This window comes from Phyllobates terribilis, unplaced genomic scaffold (genome assembly GCF_046119375.1).
Source record: "Phyllobates terribilis strain yellow unplaced genomic scaffold, ASM4611937v1 Scaffold_1__5_contigs__length_1240528914, whole genome shotgun sequence".
NCBI classification, from domain to species: domain Eukaryota; kingdom Metazoa; phylum Chordata; class Amphibia; order Anura; family Dendrobatidae; genus Phyllobates; species Phyllobates terribilis.
The window spans coordinates 879745441-879766993 of record NW_027362761.1 but is presented as its reverse complement, the minus strand read 5'-3'; the positions used below and the strand labels follow the sequence as shown (position 1 = coordinate 879766993).

Here is a 21553-nt window from a genome sequence, read left to right as displayed (position 1 = left end):
ATCACCTCAGAACTTGCACATGTGCGGTCTTTCTCCTCAGCTCATTTCTCTGACAATGCTGTCCCCAGAGGCCTGATAAAACTCCTTCCCTCTCCCACGCCTCCATGCTGTTCTGGTTCCACATTGGCTGTCTCCTTACAAATACACACCTGCTTGTTTTCCCTCTATCTCCACCCCCACTATTCTTTGATTGACAGCTCTGGTTTCATAGTCAGAGAACGGTGGAGATACAGGGAAACTAAGTAGGTGGGAAGGTGTATATAAATGATTGGCCTCGCCATGATGCACCTTTCAGTGAAACTGAGCAGAGATTAGAATTTATGTTAATCACTTACTGAAAAAAGGGCTTGTCAATTCAGTAAAAATCAGTTTTTTATGCAGTACTAACTTGTGAACACAGATGATCATAACAATTTGATTATTTCTGTTCTCTTGGTTTAACAAGTGTTTATTTTTGTTAGAAGAAAATACATTAAAGCAGACCCGGGCAAACTGCGGCCCACGAACCACATCCGGCCCTCTGACTGTTCCAGTCCGGCCCACGGACCGAGACAGTTGAACGACTGAAAACACACCATGCCTCCCCTGCCCGCCATCCATTCACCACCCGCTGTCACTGCTTCTGCATCCTCAGGATACAGACAGCGATGAATACATTGGTGGAGGACGGGGCCGCCGGCTCAATCTTCCACCAATCCACGTGTGAGACTGCAGACGCAATGACGTCATTTAATCGTGCTGCTGCTGATGAGACTCAGTGCGAAGTAGACAGGGGCAGAACGCCGGGGGTAAGGGAGCGAGGTGAATGTGTTGGTTTTTTTTTTTGTATGTGATATTTGTATGTATATAGGAGGCTACGTGTGGCTCACACTGTATATATGGAGGCTTTGAGAGGCTCACACAATAAATATGGACTCTATGTGGGGTGCTCCTACTGTATATAGTGAGGCTATGTGGGTCACATGCTGTATAACAGGATATGGGGGGGACTCACACTATATATTGAGGCTATGTGGGGGGCTGGTAGTGAATGTAGGAGGCTATGTGGGGCACATGCTGTATAACAGGATATGGGGGGCCTTATGCTGCATATAGTGAGGCTTTGTGGGGGACTCGCACTATATATGGAGGCTATGTGGGGGGCTCATACAGCCTGTGCCCCCACATAGCCTCTGACATACTGTATATTGGAGGCTATGTGGGGACTCATACTGTATATAGGGGGCCATGTGGGGGCTCATACTGAATGTAGGCGGCTATGGAGGGCTCATACTGGATATAGGAGGCTATGTTGGGGCTTTTACGGTATATTTGGGGCTGTTTGCGGGCTTATGCGGTATATAGAGGGACTATGCGGGCTCATATGGTATATAGGGGGATTTCAGCATACTTACTTCTGCTCAATATTAAGTAGTAAAATGAACATGAAATATAAATAATTATAATTAATATGTTAATATCAATATTGAGCAGAATTAATCTCAGCCTCTTGGTTGAACAACAGCAGTCACGTTCTCTCATGTGAGAAAATTAATTGCCCAACCCTGTATTAAAGGCATTACATGTTTTTTATTTTATTCTATGTTTGATATCAAAGCAAAGAGTTCATTATTTTTTTCTGTAACTTTGAAGGTCTGCCTGGTATTTATAAAGCCCCCCAATAGCTTATTAACTCTCTTGCTTGTTTTTGCTTTATTCAGGATCGTAACAATGCCCGGCAAATTCACGAGGCCGCTAGTCTGCCGTTTTATGAAGTGTTTGTGGATGCCCCTTTGTATGTTTGTGAACAGCGAGATGTCAAAGGCCTATATAAAATGGCAAGAGCTGGGGAAATCAAAGGTACAGCTTCATCTGGAAATGTTATAACTCCAGATTTCTTCGCAAGGATGTGATAGCATTACCTCCTCTAGAATCACGCTGTGATTTATTAAGTAAAACATTTTTTTTTTAACAAAATACTTCTTGTATAAACCAAGATGAAATGACCTTTATATCTATCAACTCAAACATTGTTCCAAATTTCTGTTTAACTTTTTCTGGTCCATTTGATGGATGTGTTACTTTGGTTAACCCCTTCCTGACCTAGGACAAACCAGTATGCCCTTTCTTCCTAGGTCTTCCCCCAAATGGATGTTCTGGTAGCTGTGCTCGGCACAATCACCGCGGGAGCTCGGCTTAGCCGTAAATGACAGCTGAGCTTCTGCAGTAACAGCCAGGGCCAGTGCCAGTTCTCTCGCTGGAAGTTTAAGTGTCTAAACGACACGATCATTTGTGAATGCGCTATTTAAAAGGTTGTGAAAGAGAGCGGGTGGGAGGGGGGCTTTCCCGCTGTCACCACATTGACCCCTCCACCGTGACACGATCGTGATTTGCGATCAGGGTTTGCCTGCCATAAGCAGGGTCTAACAGCCGTCCTTGACAGTGTAAAAGTGATAGGGCTAGTGCCCTGCAATATAAACATAGTTAGTTATAGTTATTATAATCACACAATAAAATCTTCATAAAGGGACTAAGTAAAAAAGTCAAACAATAAAAATGTAAAAACATGAAAAAATTACGGAAAAAATATTATTCATTTAAAAGCCCATTTTTTTAACATCAAAAAAAGGTAAATAAATTACACATTTTGTATTGTCGCACCTGGAATGATCCAGAGTAATTTTACAATCACAGTATTTAAAGTGAACTGTAAAAAAAAAATCCTACAAAAAAATGCGGTTTTCTCATCACACTGGTGCATAAAAAGTGGAATAAAACACAATTTAAATGTTATGTAAAGAACAATGATGTAACTGAACACGCAGAAAAAAACAAGCACTCACTCAACTCTCAGTGGTAAAATATAAAGGTTACAGGTTTCAGAATATGGCTATGTATAAACAATTTTATTTTTTTCTACAAAAGTTTTAGTGAGCAAAAGTAGAAAGACATTTAAAATAAAACCTAATAAGGGTATGTGCCCTCGGCTTCTTTAAGATGCCGGTGGTATTCTTCATCAATATTGCGGCAGCCATGTTGCAGGTGCCTTTTTTTCAATAATTTAAGCTATAGCTAGTGAGCGGAAACCGCCCAAATAATGACCATGTTTCATTTTTTAACCGCTTCACAGTCTCTTAACCTTGAAGCAGTGAAAAGATTGCACATGTACAAAGTAATGTAATCTTTACATTGCTGTGCGTTATTTTCAATTTTTGGAATCTGCCTGAAATGGTATTGTCTTGTTGTAATCATACTGATCTGAGGAATAATGCAGTTTTATCTCTTATACCGCATGGTGCTCTTCATAAACATAAATGAATGAATGATAAAAAACTATTTGTGAATTTCTATTATTTTTGGTCACTATACCTCCCAAAAATTGGAGTAGAAAGCCATCAAAAATGCAATGTATCTTAAAATAGTACTAATAAGCAAAAATTCAACTGATCCCACAAAAAAAAAATGATGAAGCTGTCACCTGTAAAAATAGAAAGGTTACAGCTCTCAAGATTTTTTTTTTTAGTGTCAAAAAGTAGCAAAACATATATATATATATATATATATATATATATATATATATATATATATATATATATATATATATATATATATATATATATATTTATATTTATATTTATATTTCTTTATTTATTTTATTTATTTATTTGATAAATCTACTTTAGGACTCTGCGACATAGCATCTGCAATCTATTCCAGCCAAAAAGTAAGGCTGTGTGCCTACTATGCGTTTTTAAGCGTTTTTGCCGCGGAATTTCCGCAGCGACAACGCTTGGTAATATGTGCCCTATGGTCCCCAATGATAATCCGCATGTGCTGTGCACATGCTGCGGAAATTTCCACTGCGGATTATCATTGCGGAAAAATCCGCAGCATGTCCATTAATTTTGCGGACACGCAGCGTATTCGCCGCCATTGATTTGCATTGGACCGCGTGACATCCGCATCACTTCATCTGCACAAACGGATATCACACCGTTCAATGTGCGGATGGTACCCAGGTCTGGAGGAGAGGAGACTCTCCTCCAGACCTGGGTACCATAGAACCTGTTAAAAAAAGAATTTAAAATAATAATAAAATAAAGATTATACTCGCCTTCCGATGTTCTCCCGGTGTTTTCTCCCCTCCGTCTGGTCTGCTGTATGGGTCGCGGTGTTGTGAAGGACCTGCCATGACGTCATTGAGTCACATGACCTGTCACATGACTCAATGACGTCACCGCAGGTCCTTCACACCACCGCGAGCCGCCCAAGACACCGGACGCAGCGGAGAAAACACCGGGAGGACATCGGAAGGTGAGTATAATCTTTTTTTTTTTTTTTTTTTTTTTTTCTTTTTTACCATTCTTATTCATTTTTTTTTTTTAACTAACTTGGTCACACTCCTATAAATCCATGCCGTTTGCATTGATTTACATAGTGTGAACAAGTTGTGAAGCACTTTTCCAAGTGATGCTAAAATCGCTTGGAAAAGCGCTTGATAACCCGTATGCAGAAATGCAAGTGAAGAACGCTTGACAAACGCTTCTATCCCATGCGTTTTTCCTGCCAGGGAGAAGCAGAAAAAATATGCAGCATTTCTGCATCGTGGGCACATAGCCTTAAAAAGCGCTCTTTCCCTTACGAGCCCTGCCATGTGCCCAAATAGTAGTTTCTGAGCACCTATGGTACGTGAATGTACTCATTAGAATTTGAACAATAAATTCTAGGGTGCATTTTCTCCTGTTGCCTCCTGTGAAAATGACAAATATGAGACAAAAACAAACAAGTGGAAAAAAAATAATTTTTAATTTTCACATCCCAATATTATAAGAATCTGATAAACTGACCACTCACAGGAGGAGACAGGCGCTGACCTTTTCAACGTCAGCATCTGTACTCCAAATGAGTATGTTCTCATATTGATGCATCTCAAGGCAGGTAACTAGACTGGGAAAGGCAGGGGTTTGGAAGCCACTAGCATGCACATTTTTATAGGATTGAATACAAATCCTCTAAAGTGATTTGCAAAGTTTTAGAACTTTCCATGCTGGAGAAAAGTATTAAAAAAAAAAAATAAGTTACTTATTAACAGTGTAATATCCAGCAGCCCTATAGACTTCATATAATATGGCAAGAAATCACTTGTACACAAGCAGACGTTTTATTACAACTAAGTGAAAATGCTTAACTCCTTGACACTTTATCATGCATTGACCTCTACTAGATGAAGGTACAAAACTTTCAGAAGACTGACTCACCAGGCTGTATTTAGAGAACTGTTTGTCTCCCTTTTAATTTTCAGCTTGTTGCACTGGCACCATCTCATGAAAGCAATCTGTAAGCTGTTTATTTTTGCAGTATAAGGTTTATTTTAATTCATTGCTGCCTAAAAACTGGAATTAAAGAAGCACTCCCATTAAAGTTGTTATCCTCTTAATATATTGTAGTCATCATACTATATGGCTCTATGTACTTACAATTGCTCATTTTGCCTTTCTACCCAGTTAATTCTTCTGTTTTACATTACTGCTATGACATCACATGATTAAAAACTGACTAGCTGAATCCTTCTGAGCTCTATATAAAAACAGGAGGTCAATTTTCCATGTATGAGTCATAAGTCACTGCAAAAGTCCCTGGCAGGATGAGGAGGGAGCAACTGGGTCAGGAGTTGAAGACAGGAATGATTTCTGCAGGGACAAGAGATTTCCTGTTACTACATAGAGCAGAGAAAAGAGAATAAATAAGAAGTAACTGGGTAGAAAGGCAAAATGAGCAATTGTAAGTACACAGTGCTATATAATATGATGACTGCAATATATTAAGAGGATAAAAATTTTGATGGGAGTTCTCCTTTAAGATTAGAAGATGTAGACACATTTCTTGTATTCGGGAAAATATGCTTAATTTGTTTTTCTCTACATTCAATTTTAGGTTTTACAGGTATTGATGCTGAGTATGAGAAGCCGGAAGCACCAGAGTTGGTATTAAAAACGGATTCTTGTGACGTAAATGACTGCATTCAACAAGTTGTCGAGCTGCTGCAAGAAATGGTACATTTACGTGACTTAGAAATTAACATTGTGAAAGACCTCTGCATGGGTTCAAACGTTGCATTTTGTGTGAGGCATGTGAATAAACTTTTTCACTTTTTTTTATATAACTGGGTGGTGAGCTTGGCTGTTGTGCCATTTACATCTGCAGTGTCATGGCAGCACTGTGACGTCACAGCTGCGACCTTTAACCCCTTAGTGACATCTGCTAGTATTATTAAGAGCCGAGTTTGCATCTTTCCTGGCAGATGATGGTTGTATTATACAGCCATCATCTACCCCTACCATCAGCGAAAAGAAGCAGGCTCTGCTCGCTACTGTTAATGCCTTCAATAGAATTTGACACCATGACAATGCAGTCCAATCTGCAGGCAGCATGTTTTAGAGCAGATTGATTTATAGGTTTATGACAAAAGATTTTGTACAACTTTTATAATCTAAATGTTTGCCCTTTCTGGGATTTTCACTGATAGAACCTCCCACTGGACCAAAAATTCTGAAAAGAACATAGGATTAAATTATTGAAACATAGGTTATACTGAACTAACCAGGTAGGTAAACTGTGGAACAGGAAAAATGAATCCAGACTCCAGAATTGCTTTTCTTTAAGTCACCACAACTTTACAAAAAAAAAAAATCAATAAGAAGCAATCACATTGTCATATGTATACCTAGAATGGTATCGATAAAAATGTCGACTCGCCACACAAAAAAGAAGCCTTCACACAACTTCAATGGCCAAAACATTAAAGGTCTCGGAAAATGGAGACACAAGTGATATTTACGAATTTTTTATTTTTTTTATTTGGTATCGTTATAATGGTGCTGACCTGAAGAATCATGCTGACAAGTGTGTTTTTCTTTTTTCTTTTGCAATTTAACCGCACTTGGAATTCTTTTTACTTTTTTCCAGTACACTAAATGGTAAATTGAATGGCTCCATTCAAAACTACATCTCGTACCCCTTTAATATTCAATACTATATGAATCAGACCGAAGGAAAAAAGCTCTGAAAAATGTAACCACACTACACTACCACCTCTAATGGGTGAGGTCTTATTTAACCACTAGTCAAAGGAGAGACAGAAAAGAAGTTCTCCTACATCTCTTCATTGATATCCTTTATTGTCACCTATACATAAAACGCCCCATATGGAGACATGGAGGGTTAGGTTGTTTCTCAAGTTTCCATATGTGGTGTTTTACGAAGAAACAATAATAAAAAATTCCAAGGAAAAGAATCTACCCTAGTCATGTCTTACATATGGGAAATATTCCCCCTGGTGCTTTCTACGTTCCCCTGGTGTTGTATCAGTGGTCCAAGGTGGTCGTTTCTACTTTGTGTTCCCTGCTTTTGTCAGAAATTGGATATATTTCAATTGATCCTGAAGGAAAGATCTGTAAAACCAAGTCTTTACACATATTGTAGTCAATACAGGGACTTGGCAAACCTTAGTTCCTAAGCTTTAGTGTTGTTATGTAGAACCATAAAGCTTCCTCTGCTGCAAATAATTGATGAACCATAAAAGTGTCAGTCGAATTTTCTTGCACCTCATCAGCAGATGGCTAATAAAGGCAATGTGAGCCCGATTCAGTCCAGTTTAGCCCCTTTCCCTGATACATGTGTAAAGTAACTGCTGTTGTTTTCTGCACAGACAAAAGTTTCAGAACAAAATGTAAATGTTGACCGAATTTGGCTTTTATTACACTTTTGAAGTTTTGAATGCACGTAAAAAAAAAGACTAAAAAAACCCCACACATTGTACGCCAGAAGGCATTTTGCAGATGTTTACTATGCGCTATGTTTATCCTAAGAAATTCTGCCAATTTACATTTTTTAAGTATTTGCATTGAAATGTGAGCTAGTTATAAGAAATGTAATTAAAATATCAGCACACATTTCATATCTGGTTAATCGATCAAGCTGACGCTAATGTCAAGCAATTTTTTTTTTTAAGCTTTTATCTGTAGGTGCAAATCTCAAGATGTCCACTAGATGTCATATTCACGCTGCATTAGTTACATGGGAAAGTAATAGAAAAGTGAGGTTTCAATTTACTGGTAAATATTTGCATCATTGTTTACAACATAATTTAGCATCTAAGTGACAGAATAATGTGTCATTTCCTTGGACTTCTACATTTTGAAAATGTAAGAATTCAGAATCCTGCTTCATACTGCTATAGTGCTGTTTCTTTTCAGTATGTGCAGGACTATTAAGTTTTCTGGATTGTTGGAATACTATTTAATTTAAAGCATCCTTTTGCACAAAACCTGTAGAAGAGCTAAACCTTGTCCTCGTCTTTTACAATTTTAAATGGATTGTCCACTACTTGGATAACCCTTTCTTTGATGCTGTTGCCCACCCTCCCCCTTCCTGAGTAATAATTAAAAAATACAATAAATCTTATGCTGACCACCTGCATCACAGCAGCTACTAATAGGCTGCAGCGCTCACTCCATTCCCAGATGTCCGAGGGAAGTGAGAACGAAGCGGTCCATTAGTAGCCACTGATGGGTATCTCACATGAGTGCTGCCAATGTCACCTGAGACATCGCTGTCTGCACTGGTGCTGGAAGTGAGTATAGGTTGTTTTTTTTTTTTTTTATTGTAATGTTTCTGGTGAACACAATGTATGTGTAATATGTCCAAGATCAATTCTGATTCTCATGCTCTGTAGCTTTCCATCCAGTTTTTTTTTTTTTTTTAAGCTGACCGTTTCATTTTATCACTGTTCTGCCAGCACTATAGGTGCAGGAACTACCTTTCCTTACCTGCCCAACATGCATTGCACCTGCCATTATCCAATATACAGTTTGATAGACAGAGTTGAAGCAGAGAGACAGTCTGTCTACACTTCCTGAAATTAGTTTTGGGATCTGTGCTGCTAGAGACAGCAAATTGGATAGAAAGGAGTCCCCTAGTCACTGGGTGATTGTTCATGGATGAGACAAGATAATTTTTAACCCCCTTCTCAACCAATGTTTTGTTTTTGCGCTTTCATTTTTTCCTCTTTTTCTTTGAAGAGTTATTTTTCCATCAACATAGCCAAGTAACAGCTTATTTTTTGAGTAACAAGTTGTAATTTTGAATGGCATTATTCATTTTCCATTCAATGTACTAGAAAATGGGGAAAAAAAATTCCAAGTGTGATGAAATTTTGCAACAAACAACGCAATTGTTTTTTGGTGTTTTTGTTTTTTCACAGTCTTTTGTGCTGTAAATATGACCGGGAATCATGAGTCTACAGGTCGGTACGATTACATCCATACTTTTATTTTACATCACTGTAGAATGTGCGAACAGCTTTGCTCACGTTCTAACCTTTTGATCGCCATAATCAATAGGAACCAATGACTGGCCTTATATTGAAGACTGGAGATCCATTGTACAATTGGAACTGGGGACTTACAACAAGGGCTACTTGTAAAATAAACACATGGCAAATATTGTGCATGGATTCTGTACTAATTAATGAACCCAATGTAAGAAACTCTACAGGCGTTTGTCCGTCTAAATGCCGCTTTACTTCACCACTCAGCATGCCTTTCTGCCATTCCAGGCCCAAAGTCTCATAGGTCATGAGACCATTTTGGAACTTTATCTTTTATTTCTCCTGTTGATCCAGGACAAGGCAGAACAAAACATAGCCTCCATAGTGGGGAATCTATTTGCTCTCTACTCCTTACAGTCAGCTCCCTCACCCTGGATCACTTATAATTTAAGTTTCCTGGCTATTGATACGATCACTTGTGAGGCATCCAGTCTTGATTTTGACTTTTCCAAAGACTTTGCTATTACTACATCGCTTGGCAGCGTGTTCCACGGTCTAACTACATGCACACTAAAATAAAAATAAAAAACTATTGTAAACCTAATAGATGCTGAGACATCTGTCAGATATCAGATGCTTTGACATTTTTTCTAATTTTAACTTGAAGGGAGGCTAAAAAATGGCAGAAGTATGGCGGAAAAAACGAAAGTGATGCCATCCAGCTACCAGTTGTGTTGTTGTGCCAGACATTGGATGGCACTTTTCAATACATATCATGGTGCAGTGTTACTTTTTTTTAATAATGTTAAACCAGATATGTTAGAAATAACACCTAGATTGAAAATTACATTATATATTACGCGTCTGTTGAACTTTACTAATATATGCTTTTGATAGCTAGTGACCGTTCATAAGTGCTGCATAGATGAGGTGGACCTGACGGCTGCGGATTGGCTTTGTGGGAGATGTAGTTCATCAGCAGCCCGTCCCCGTGCTAAAGGCCATTATTGTACTTTTCAGCGATGCTCCACAGACCAAGTCTGCTCTTTATCACAGAACAGCGAGCACGCTACAAAGAGCTTGTTCTCAGGAGTGTTTGATGTATGGTGCTGCAGCCGTCTTGTATCTGGAATTTTTAACTCATCCCTTGTACTAATCATTTTCAGTTTCCAATTACAAGCTGCATGTTTGGCCGGATCAGGGGTATACATCATTGGTGCCGGGGCGTGTTTGCTTTTTCTTTATGACAACAATTTCCATCCTTTCATGTGTCTTATTTATTGTCCACTAAAACGACACTTGTATTTTTCTAAGCAGAGTAATATTGTAAGTGACTTCCTTTTAATCACAGTGAATCACTTTCTAATGCTTTTGTTTCCTCAGCTGTCTATTGTGCAAGTATATGCATTTATTTTTCTCCGCAGTTTTAAAGGGATATCACATCTAAAATGCCTATTAAGAGTTTTAAGACTGCAGTCACACATGTCTCATACACTATAGTGAATACGTTTCTTCTTGTGGAGAGTGACATACCGGCTCTGGCATGCCAAGGTAAGGAGGCTTATTCGCAGTGCAGTGCAACACTGGGAAATTTAATATACGAATTGCCTCTTCAGAGAGGAAGAGGACTTGAACTCTATAACGCCATCTGTTGGAAGCAGCAATCCTACAAGTCAGTATTGACCCTTTAACTAGTCTTGCCAGGATAAAAGCCAAATCAGAATCTCAATTTGCAGACACGGTGTTTCGGGCTGTTGGCCCTCGTCAGTGCAAAGTATGAGAACTGATTTGGCTAGAAGAGAGGCTCTGGACTGAGGTCTAAGGGGTAACGTTTCTCCTCGTTAAAGGGTCAATAGGGACTTGAATGATTGCTACTTTCAACAGGTGACACTATAGAGTTCAAGTCTTCTTCTCTGAAGAGGCAATTTGCATATTAAATTTCCCAGCGTTGCATTACACTGCGAATATGCCTCCTTACCTTGTCATGCCAGAGCCTGTATGTCACTCTCCACAAGGAGAAACTTTACCCCTTAGACCTCAGTCCAGAACCTCTCATCTAGCCAAATCAGTTCTCATACTTTGCACTGATGAGGCTCAACAGCCCCAAACATCGTGACTGCAAATTGAGATTCTGATTTGGCTTTTATCCTAAAACATATGGCAAGGCTTGTTAAAGGGTCAATAGCGACTTGTAGGATTGCTGCTACCAACAGGTGGCGCTATAGAGTTCTAGTCCTCTTCCTCTTTGAAGAGGCAATTTGCCTACTATAGTCAACAGGATTTTAAAATCCCATTTATACACTGTTAGGAACTTGCATGGGTTTCAGTGAATACTTTCCAGTGTTCGATTGGTCCTAACTTTACTGTTTTACTGTACAAGTGTGTCATATTTACTGTATGCTGGTTATCGTACATACTGGGGGGGAACAACCTGCACAAACACAATGCTATTCTGTGTTTCTCTCAGCCGTCTGCACACAGATACGCTAATGTCAGGAAGAAGAGGAGTGGCACACTGTGGGAGCAGGGATATGAGAGTAACAATGGTCCACTATGTAGGCGTATGGAGCTTCTAACAGGATTTTAGATTGTTTTTTCTGGCCACATGAGTTCTTCCACACCAAGATTGTTAATGTGTCTTCATGGACCTCTCTTTGTGTCCTGAGGCACAGTCATGCTGGAACAAATACAGCCTTCCCCAACCTGTTCCTACAAGGTTGGAAACACAAATGTCCAAAATGTGTTTTCTTCATTATCTTTTACAATTTGACCATGGACACCTATTTCATGAAATTCCTGACCCACAGTTCTCGTACAAATATCACTCCTAGAAGCGGTTTACAACTATTAGTAATGCAACAATGCATGGGCCATTTCTTTTGTGCCAGATGCTTCAGATCTCTGCTGCCCAACTTGATATTCATGGTGTATGTCTTCATAGCTGAGCTGCTATTTTTTTCAAGATGCTTCCATTTCCTAAGAAGCACTTACAGTTGTTCGGGACAGATCAGGAGTGAAGTATGACCCTTAGGGCTTGTGCACATGGCCATATTTTCTGTCCAAGTACAATCCTGAAAATACATCGCATCACACTCGGATCAATGTTATTCTATGGGGCGTGCACATGTCTGATTTTTCAATCCGAGGAAAAAATTGCAGCATGCCCAAGTTGGATTAAATTATTGGATCGCACTCTGTCATGCAACTCAGTGAATCCTTGGAAGAAATTGGGCTGCACTCAGATGACATCTGTCTGATTTTTCAGGAATTGACAGAATGGAGGAGATGGAGAAATTTTTTCTTCTATCTTCTTATCTGAGCACACTATGATCAGAGTGTGATCAGCATTATTAGTTCGATTCTCTCGAATGGGAGAATATACGCTGATGTTACCCTAGCTTTACCACTATTGATGTGTGGCAGAAACGCCTAATCTCAATAATTAGATGCGTCCACATAATTCTGCCCATTTAGGGTATGTTATAGTTGGCCAGATCATTTATATAAAACTCAGAAACCCAAGACAAATAAGAGTACTACCCACTGATGCACCACATTAACCCATAGAGTGTAAGTAATATGAGTGTTTTCCCTCAGATTCCAATTGTTTGTTTGTTTTTTTTAATTTTTCGATTTGAAAAATGTGAATATTGCAACCTAGTTTGTGTCACATTTTTTTCCCATTTTGCTCATTGTTTTGTTCTGTGCAGGCATCTGGCTACTTTCCTTTCTTCATGTTGTGCATGCTAAGCTTCTCCAGGATGGTGCACTGCTAAACTCTGTAGACCCAGAATATTTTTTTTTTAGCCCAGTACTTTATGAATTTCCCCTGGAGTCCTCTTCAGGTTCATTGGCCGGGCACAGTGAAAATCTGTGTTCTTCCCATGATCCTAGCCACGGGCTCTGTCCAGAAAATATATTCACCTAAACCCACAGAACACTTGCACTTATTATTTTTTCCTCAAGATATTGCAAGAAATATTAAACTCCTGAGCCAGAAAAAAAATCATTATGAACTTTGATATTACATGTTGTTTTACCTCCCTTTCTTGATAAGCTCAATGCATCTGTCCAACAGCTGAATATACGAAGTCTTCTGATTTCTTCTCTCTAATAGGATATTGTGCCGGTGGATGCATCTTATGAAGTCAAGGAGTTGTACGTACCAGAGAACAAACTGGAGCTGGTAAAGACAGATGCTGACACGTTACCAGCATTAGAAATCAATAAGGTGAAGAGAAAGTTTTGGAAATAATGTTAATTCAGCAAGGCATATCTAACAACTTTTGGGATAAAGGGGAGCGTTAAGCCATTACTGGATCACAAATTTGATTGCTTAAGACAGATCTGACTTCAAAGTTTTCAAAAGAAGCCACATATACTGTATTATGGATCCCTTAGATGCTAAAACTGATGTACTTTGAAAATCAATTGGTTGTATAAGGCTGAGCATTTCTGGGAATGATTGGCATAAGCATTATATGAGCTCTGCCTGGACTCCTAAAATGCTCAGTTTATTAACTTGAGATACAGCCATTCTAAGGGAGATTGTCAAACTAAAGTCAATTGGGTGTCCATTTTTCTACTGGATAGAATAGTGTAGGACGCTACCCTATTCTTGCCCTCAAAAAGCATTGGAAACTGGTGAAAAAGAACTGTCTCAAGTGTGAAATATTCCCATCTCCTAAAGGAATGACATATCACTGGGATAATCCATCATTTTGTGGTTGATGGAGGTCCAAACTTGAGCACGCCACTAGTCCTTATAATTCAGAGCCATAGTGCTGCATATTGCTGTGCAGAGAACTGCTGCAGGCCACATTCTCTTGACCTGATCCAAATAGGACCTGGTTTTAGTAGTCCTTAACTAACTTTACTATTGAGCTATTTAAAAGTGAATAAATCTAAGAAATATTTACAATTTCTTTCCATTGTACAGGTTGATATGCAGTGGGTTCAGGTGCTGGCAGAAGGCTGGGCAACACCTCTTAATGGCTTTATGAGGGAAAGGGAATACTTACAGTGCCTTCATTTTGATTGTTTGTTGGATGGTAAGCGAATCACATTCTCTATTACTAAACCGATTATTACAGTTTAAAATGATTAGTTATAAGCAGGGCTGTGGAGTCTGAGTTGGAGCCCATTTTGGTAGAGTCGGTATAAAATGGACCAACTCTGATTCCTAAAATATATAATAAATTGGGTACAGTACCCAGTAGTTGGATACAGTAGTTCAATGCAGTTTGTGGGGAATATTTTTTCATAAGAATTTAGGAAAGTTATGAAATGTCCTATAAATGTCTGTCCTATTCCTGATCTAAGGGTCTAGACTTTTAGATGAGATGAATCTGTGCTACAGTAAATTTATCACTTAAACAAATGAGCCATGTATGAGGGAGTCGGAGTTGGAGTCCAGCTGGGGGTCTTTATGTAGGGGAGACGGGGCAAAAACTTAGGACAAGGATGAATCATCATCGCCACACAATTAAAGAAAAAAGAATAGATCTACCTGTAGCCAAGCATTTTTGTTCCCCTGATCACAGCATGAAAGACATGAAATTACTGGTATTAAAATGTAACTTCAAATCTCAAAGAGAAAGAAGAATCTCAGAATATAAACTGATGATGACCTTTAACACTTTCAGAGGAGGAATGAATGTGTCGCATGGATTTATGTCATTCTACATCAACTAAGGAATGTGCCCCTCAGACTTGTGAGGCCATCATAACACTGGACCTAGTCACAGGACAATAAAACCTTCACACTTCTCTATTAACTGCTAAAATATTTATAGCAAGAACTGTTTATCTCTTCCATAATAACTCTGCTTTTCATCATCTGTCTTATCTATTGCATTATTATTATGTCTTATTGTGTATAAATATGTGACTCTTCAGATTTTGTGGTATACTAGCCTGATGAAGAGACCAAGGTAGTCTCGAAAGCTTGCAATTTGTTACCGTCTTTTCAGTTAGCCATTAAAAGGTATCAACCTCTGAGGACTCTCAAATCTAAATATTTTTCTATCTACTGGCTAACACGGTACGAGAATATATATATTTTCCCTAAGTCGGTGTCATGGAAATTGAGGAGTCGGAGGTATGGCTTACCAACTCCACAGCCCTGGTTATATGTAGTAATCATATTTTAGCCTTAATGTTACTTAGTCTCTTATAAGGAAGGACTTCTTACATCTTTTCAAAAATTTACAGCGCTGGGGAAAGTACAGGCGTGGGAGTCGGCACAATCTGCAGCTTGCATCAGATGTATATTACAGATGACTCCTATTCAACTGTTTAGAACTTTGGATACCTATGATTAAGGCTCCTTTTACACATTACATGAAAGTTGGCCAAACCCACTGATTTCATGGCTACTGGCTGACTATATGATGTGTATGGGGGCCTCCTGCCTCTCTTGACAGATGATGTTGGGAATGACAAGGATCAGGCCATTGAAATTTAAACACTAAAATCGTATGCTTCCAGGGAAGATAACTCTTTGGCATAGGAGTCTGCAGCTGCTTTCTCCCCAGGGCTCATTTACAACATTGTATCCCTCGAATAAGGTATGGGCAAGTCAGGAAAGATAGCTGACAGGTGAACAGGCGTATGTGGCCAGCGATAAGCAAAAGTAGGGCGCTTCCTCTGTCACCCCAGCATGTAGCTGTTGCACGTAACATCCTCTTGTGCTGAACTCTACCATCATCAGAAATTGGAATAAAAAAAAAGTGTAGTCTAAAGTCAACGTCCACGTTTTGTGTTGATGTCCTCTGAAGTAAATAGATAATTTGCCTACATAGCAAGTATGTAATTAGCCTGCTCTTTCCAATGCAGGGTTTCCCCCTAACATGCTTGTTCCTTTATTGCTGGACTCATTACCACTCTTTTGCTGCCTATGCAGTTGCTGTGGAGAGGAGTTAAGCACAGTTGTAATGGGTTCACATAGCCCTCTCTCCACAGTCCCCATATAAGCTGCATGGTCTGCTTCTTAGGTATGTATGATTTTGTTGATGGCTGATTTGAAGAGTTTCCGTTAATTTATTTCTGCTTCTATAGCCTATAATAGTACCTATTGTCTTTATATTCTGCTATATTAAAGGGAACCTGTATTGTAAAAAAATAAAGTTTATTAGCCTGCAGATATTAGGTTAATCCGCAGATTAATAGCATTTTAAAGCTGCCTGATCTCCTCACTGAAAGCCCCACTGCCAGGAGGAAATTTACTTTATTCCTCCTGGCAGCCTCTGGCTTTCAGTCATAGAGATGTGGCCGGCATGGCTTCAGTTACTGCTAAGCACATAGTGACCACACCCTGGCACTGACTGACAGCCGGGTCTGCAATGATGTCCTGCTGATTCGGCTATCACAGTGCCACAGTGTGGTTATAGCCACCTCTCACTATGGTCCTGACTTACCTGCTGGTTTATAGCTTTTTTTTGACATGACCGGTTCCCTTTAACTATTTTTAACACTTTATCTCCAGAAATTACAGTATTTTGTAACATTTTGAGTGGCTGTGGCATTCATTGTGATTGCATGTCGTTTATAAATGCACTGTATACATGGCGAGGTCACAGTTTGAAGACCTAGGAAATGTTGTAGACCTAATTGCCTGGGACCTATGATAAGTGAAGAGCAGTACTCCATTGCTCACTCATGCTGGTGAGCACTGGGGCCAGCTATGAGTATTTGATATATAAAGTGATTGACCACAAACCATAAAGAGTAGGGGATTGTAGTATGCCATTTATTCTGGGACTGTTTGAAGTTAAAGTGTGAAAGACTTTCTACATGGCCTAATGGCTGTCTTCTGAAATCTGTTAGATGTAATCTGTGTGTGTGCAGACTGGAAAGTGCATAACTTTGCCTCCACATGTGTTTCATGATATTTGTCAGTATTTAGACAGATATATGGCATATAGCTCATTGGAATACCTCCGTTATTTAGACTGCATGTTCGTTTAAACTTAATTTATGTCTCTGAGAATATTGGAAATATACACTCAGCATTGAAACCACAACACCAAGAAACGAACATCATGTACTGAAATTATGGAAATCACAGGACGTAGACATGTTAGTGATCTGCAAATGGTAAGAAATGTGTAAACAAAATTTTTTTAAAACATGCTGATTTATTGAGCATTGAGTGAGCGCCACACGCCGAAATACACGGCTACACATTTTGGCATGTTATCAATGAGGTTGTTAATGGTTGACTGACGAATGTTCTACCACGCTGAATGCACAATGTGAGACAAATCCAGAGATGGTGCAGGTCATGGCAACACGATTAGGCCACACAGGCTGCCCACAGTAGCACGAGCAACATACAACCTGGTATTGTGTTGAAAGACTGCTCTTGGTCTACTTTTGGAGAAATGGCCATACCACAGATTGCACAACCAAATCAATATAACACGGTGCTGTTACTGTACCTGTAATAAAGACTAAAGGGATCCAGCTACCATACTTTAAGCCACACCATAATCTCGGGAATAGGACTGTTGTGACGTTACCTTATGAAGGCCTCTCCATGGCTTTACCCACATAATCTTCAGACCAAACTCCAGCTATGATTGCATCTAAAACAAAAGCGGGACTCATCTCTGAAGAGGCTAGACCTTCCTCCATTGCCATGTTGCTCTTCACCATGATAGCTTTTGAGAATGGTGGTGTGAGGTCAATAGATCACCTGTAGCTGGGCATCAGGTTTGATGTGCAAATGTCTTCTGATGGTTTGTGTAGACACAGTTTGACGCCTTCGGCCTGGTATGTGATGTCCAATTTTACTTGCAGTACAGAATATTCATTTGTGAATCCAGTAGTACGACCATTTCTTCAAATGTTCTAGGAGAACCATTGGTCAACATTATGTCAGGCCGCATATTGCTTGTGCTACTGTGAGCATCCTGCCATGGTCATATTGTTCTACCATGCCCTGCAGCATCTCTGGACTTGTCTCCCTTCAAGCACATCTGGGACATCATTGGTTGGTGTATTCAGTGTGGCAAAATATTGTTGAGACAACCATTTATAACCTCATTGGTAACATGCCAAGGTGTGTAAGTGTGTCTATTTTGGTGCTCATACACTATACAGGATAAATCGAGATGCTTTGAAAATTTTGCTTCCGTTATTTTTATGTGCATATCATTAACGTGTCTATAGATCCCGTGATTTCCATAATTCCATGGCTTTTTCTTGATGCTGCAATTTCAATGCTGAGGAGTATAGTATATAGCAATAGGGGAAAACACTGTTGCATAAATGTAGGTGTACAGTGTTGTGACATGCCATGAGATTTACAGTGGCTTGTGAAAATATTCACCCACTTGCCTCCCCCTTGGCTTTTTACCTATGTTGTCACATTACAACCTGTACTTAAATGTTTTGGAGTGGCCTACTCAAAGGCCAGACCTTAATCCAATTGAGAATGCAATTGGATTAACATGCCAGAAATGCAAGCTTGTGTCCCTGTTGGAGGAAAAGTTGCGAAATCTAGAAGAGAGGTTAACTACCTTGAAAATCATTAAGGAAGGTGAAGAGTTCTTAGACAGAGCAGAATTATCTCTTCATGATTCAGAAAGAGAAGAAATTCGAACTGCACCTGAGGAAACAGAGGAATGGAAGCATGTGACCCACAGAAGCTGGAGGATCGAGAGGCAGTCAGCACCCATACTGCTCAGGAACCAGTACCAGGCTCTCACGCAGGAGAACCATGAAGAAATACAGCAAAATAAGACTTTGCCAGCAATGAATAACCTTGTAAGCCCTCAGAATCCTCCTGGATGGAGAAAGAAGAATGTTGTGAAGAAAAAACGGAGAGTGGTGGTCATGGGGGATTCCCTGTTGAGAGGAACAGAGGCCGCTATCTGCAGGCCAGACATAACCTCAAGAGAAATGTGCTGTCTTCCAGGAGCAAAAATTAAAGATGTGTCTGACAGGATATCAAGACTCTTCAGACCTACAGATCACTACCCATTCCTGCTAATACATGTGGGGACAAATGACACCGCAAGAAAGGACCTGGAAACCATCTGCAGAGACTTTGAAGACTTAGGCAAGAAAGTGAAAGAATTGGGAGCGCAGGTGGTCTTCTCATCCATCCTCCCAGTGGATGACCATGGAACAATGAGGTGGAATAAGATTCTACAGGTGAACAACTGGCTACGTCGATGGTGCCGTCAACAAGGATTTGGATTTCTGGATCACGGAATGAATTACCTATACGATGGACTACTTGCTAGAGATGGGGTGCACCTTACGAAGACTGGAAAACATGTATTTGGAAGTCGCCTTGCTACACTCATCAGGAGAGCTTTAAACTAGAACAATGTGGGAAGGGAAGCAAAAGGCCAGAAAAAGCCATACAGCTGACAAATACTATTGAGATCTCTGCTACTGGAAGTGGAAAGGAAGAACAAAGACAAAACAATTTAAATAATAAAAATATGGGAGGAAGAGAAACCAATCACAAACTAAAATGTTTTTATACAAATGCACAAAGCATGGGCAACAAACAAGGAGAATTGGAACTACTAATGCAGGAAAAGGAATATGATGTCATTGGAATCACTGAAACTTGGTGGGACGATACACATGATTGGAATAAAAGGCTAAAAGGATACAACTTATTTGCAAGAAACAGACTTGATAAACGAGGAGGAGGTGTCGCATTGTATGTTAGAAAAGCGTATATCTGCACAGAGATTGAAGCTTCAGAGACTGGGAGTTCTGTGGAAACTGTTTGGGTAAGAATACAAGGAGAGAACAATGGAAAGGACACCATTGTAGGACCCAGGGAACTATAGGCCGGTGAGTCTGACTTCTATACCAGGAAAGATCTTTGAACAAATTATTAAACAACATGTATGTAAGTACCTGGATAAGAATGAAGTGATTAACCAGAGTCAGCATGGGTTTGTAACTAACAAGTCATGTCAGACTAACTTAATTTCCTTCTATGACAGAATCACTGACTGGGTGGATCAGGGAAATGCTGTAGATATAGTATATCTTGACTTCAGCAAAGCATTTGACAAAGTACCTCACACCATCCTTATTGAAAAAATGACCAAGTATGCAATGGACCAGGCAACTGTTAGGTGGATTCATAACTGGCTTAGTGATCGGACTCAAAGGGTGGTTGTAAATGGCTTCACATCCAGCTGGATGAATGTCTCAAGTGGGGTACCACAGGGCTCCGTCCTGGGACCTGTATTGTTCAACATCTTTATCAATGATTTAGATGAAGGAATTGAGGGTAAACTGATTAAATTTGCTGATGACACAAAGCTAGGAGGGATAGCTAATACTAGAGAAGAGAGAGAGAGGATTCAAAAAGACCTAAATAAACTGGAGCAGTGGGCAGCAACCAACAATGATTTTTAACAGGGAAAAATGCAAAGTACTACATCTGGGCAATAAAAATGAAAAAAGCATATACAGAATGGGAGGAATAGAGCTAAGCAACAGTACATGTGAAAAAGACTTGGGTATACTAATAGATCATAGACTGAACATGAGTCAACAGTGTGATGCAGCAGCAAAAAAGGCAAATACAATTCTGGGATGTATTAACAGAAGCATACAGTCTAGATCACGTGAAGTCATTATCGGTCTTTACTCCTCTTTGGTCAGACCTCATCTGGAATACTGTGTACAGTTTTGGGCACCACATTTTAAAAAAGACATAGACAAACTGGAGCAAGTTCAGAGAAGAGCGACCAGAATGGTGACTGGTCTGCAAACCATGTCCTATGATGAGGAACGGTTGCAGGATTTGGGAATGTTTAGCTTGCAAAAAAGAAGACTGAGAGGAGACTTAATAGCTGTCTACAAATATGTCAAGGGCTGTCACATTGTAGAAGGATCATCTTTATTCTCATTTGCACAAGGAAAGACTAGAAGCAATGGGATGAAACTAAATGGGAGGAGACACAGATTAGATATTAGAAAAAACTTTTTGACAGTTAGGGTGATTAATGAGTGGAACAGGCTGCCACGAGAGGTGGTGAGTTCCCCTTCAATGGACGTCTTCAAACAGAGGCTGGACAGACATCTGTCTGAGATGATTTAGTGAATCCTGCTTTGAGCAGGGGATTGGACCAGATGACCCAGGAGGTCCCCTCCAACTCTACCATTCTATGATTCTATGATCTGTGGTCAGACTTAAAGATTACTGTTCACCAGAGGAAACCATCTGACTTGAAGATGCTGGAGCAGTTATGCCTTGAGGAA

At 39.7% G+C, this 21553-nt stretch overlaps 1 protein-coding gene across 1 annotated transcript in view; it reads left to right on the top strand.

Annotated features, from left to right (window-relative positions):
* PAPSS1 (3'-phosphoadenosine 5'-phosphosulfate synthase 1) overlaps nt 1-21553 on the top strand; it is a 132894-nt gene that overhangs the window by 32646 nt on the left and 78695 nt on the right. Inside the window, exons 4-7 of the mRNA XM_073639675.1 lie at nt 1701-1839; nt 5914-6032; nt 13425-13538; nt 14247-14358. Of these exons, the coding sequence (XP_073495776.1) occupies nt 1701-1839; nt 5914-6032; nt 13425-13538; nt 14247-14358 (484 nt within the window). The remainder of the gene's footprint in view (nt 1-1700; nt 1840-5913; nt 6033-13424; nt 13539-14246; nt 14359-21553) is intronic.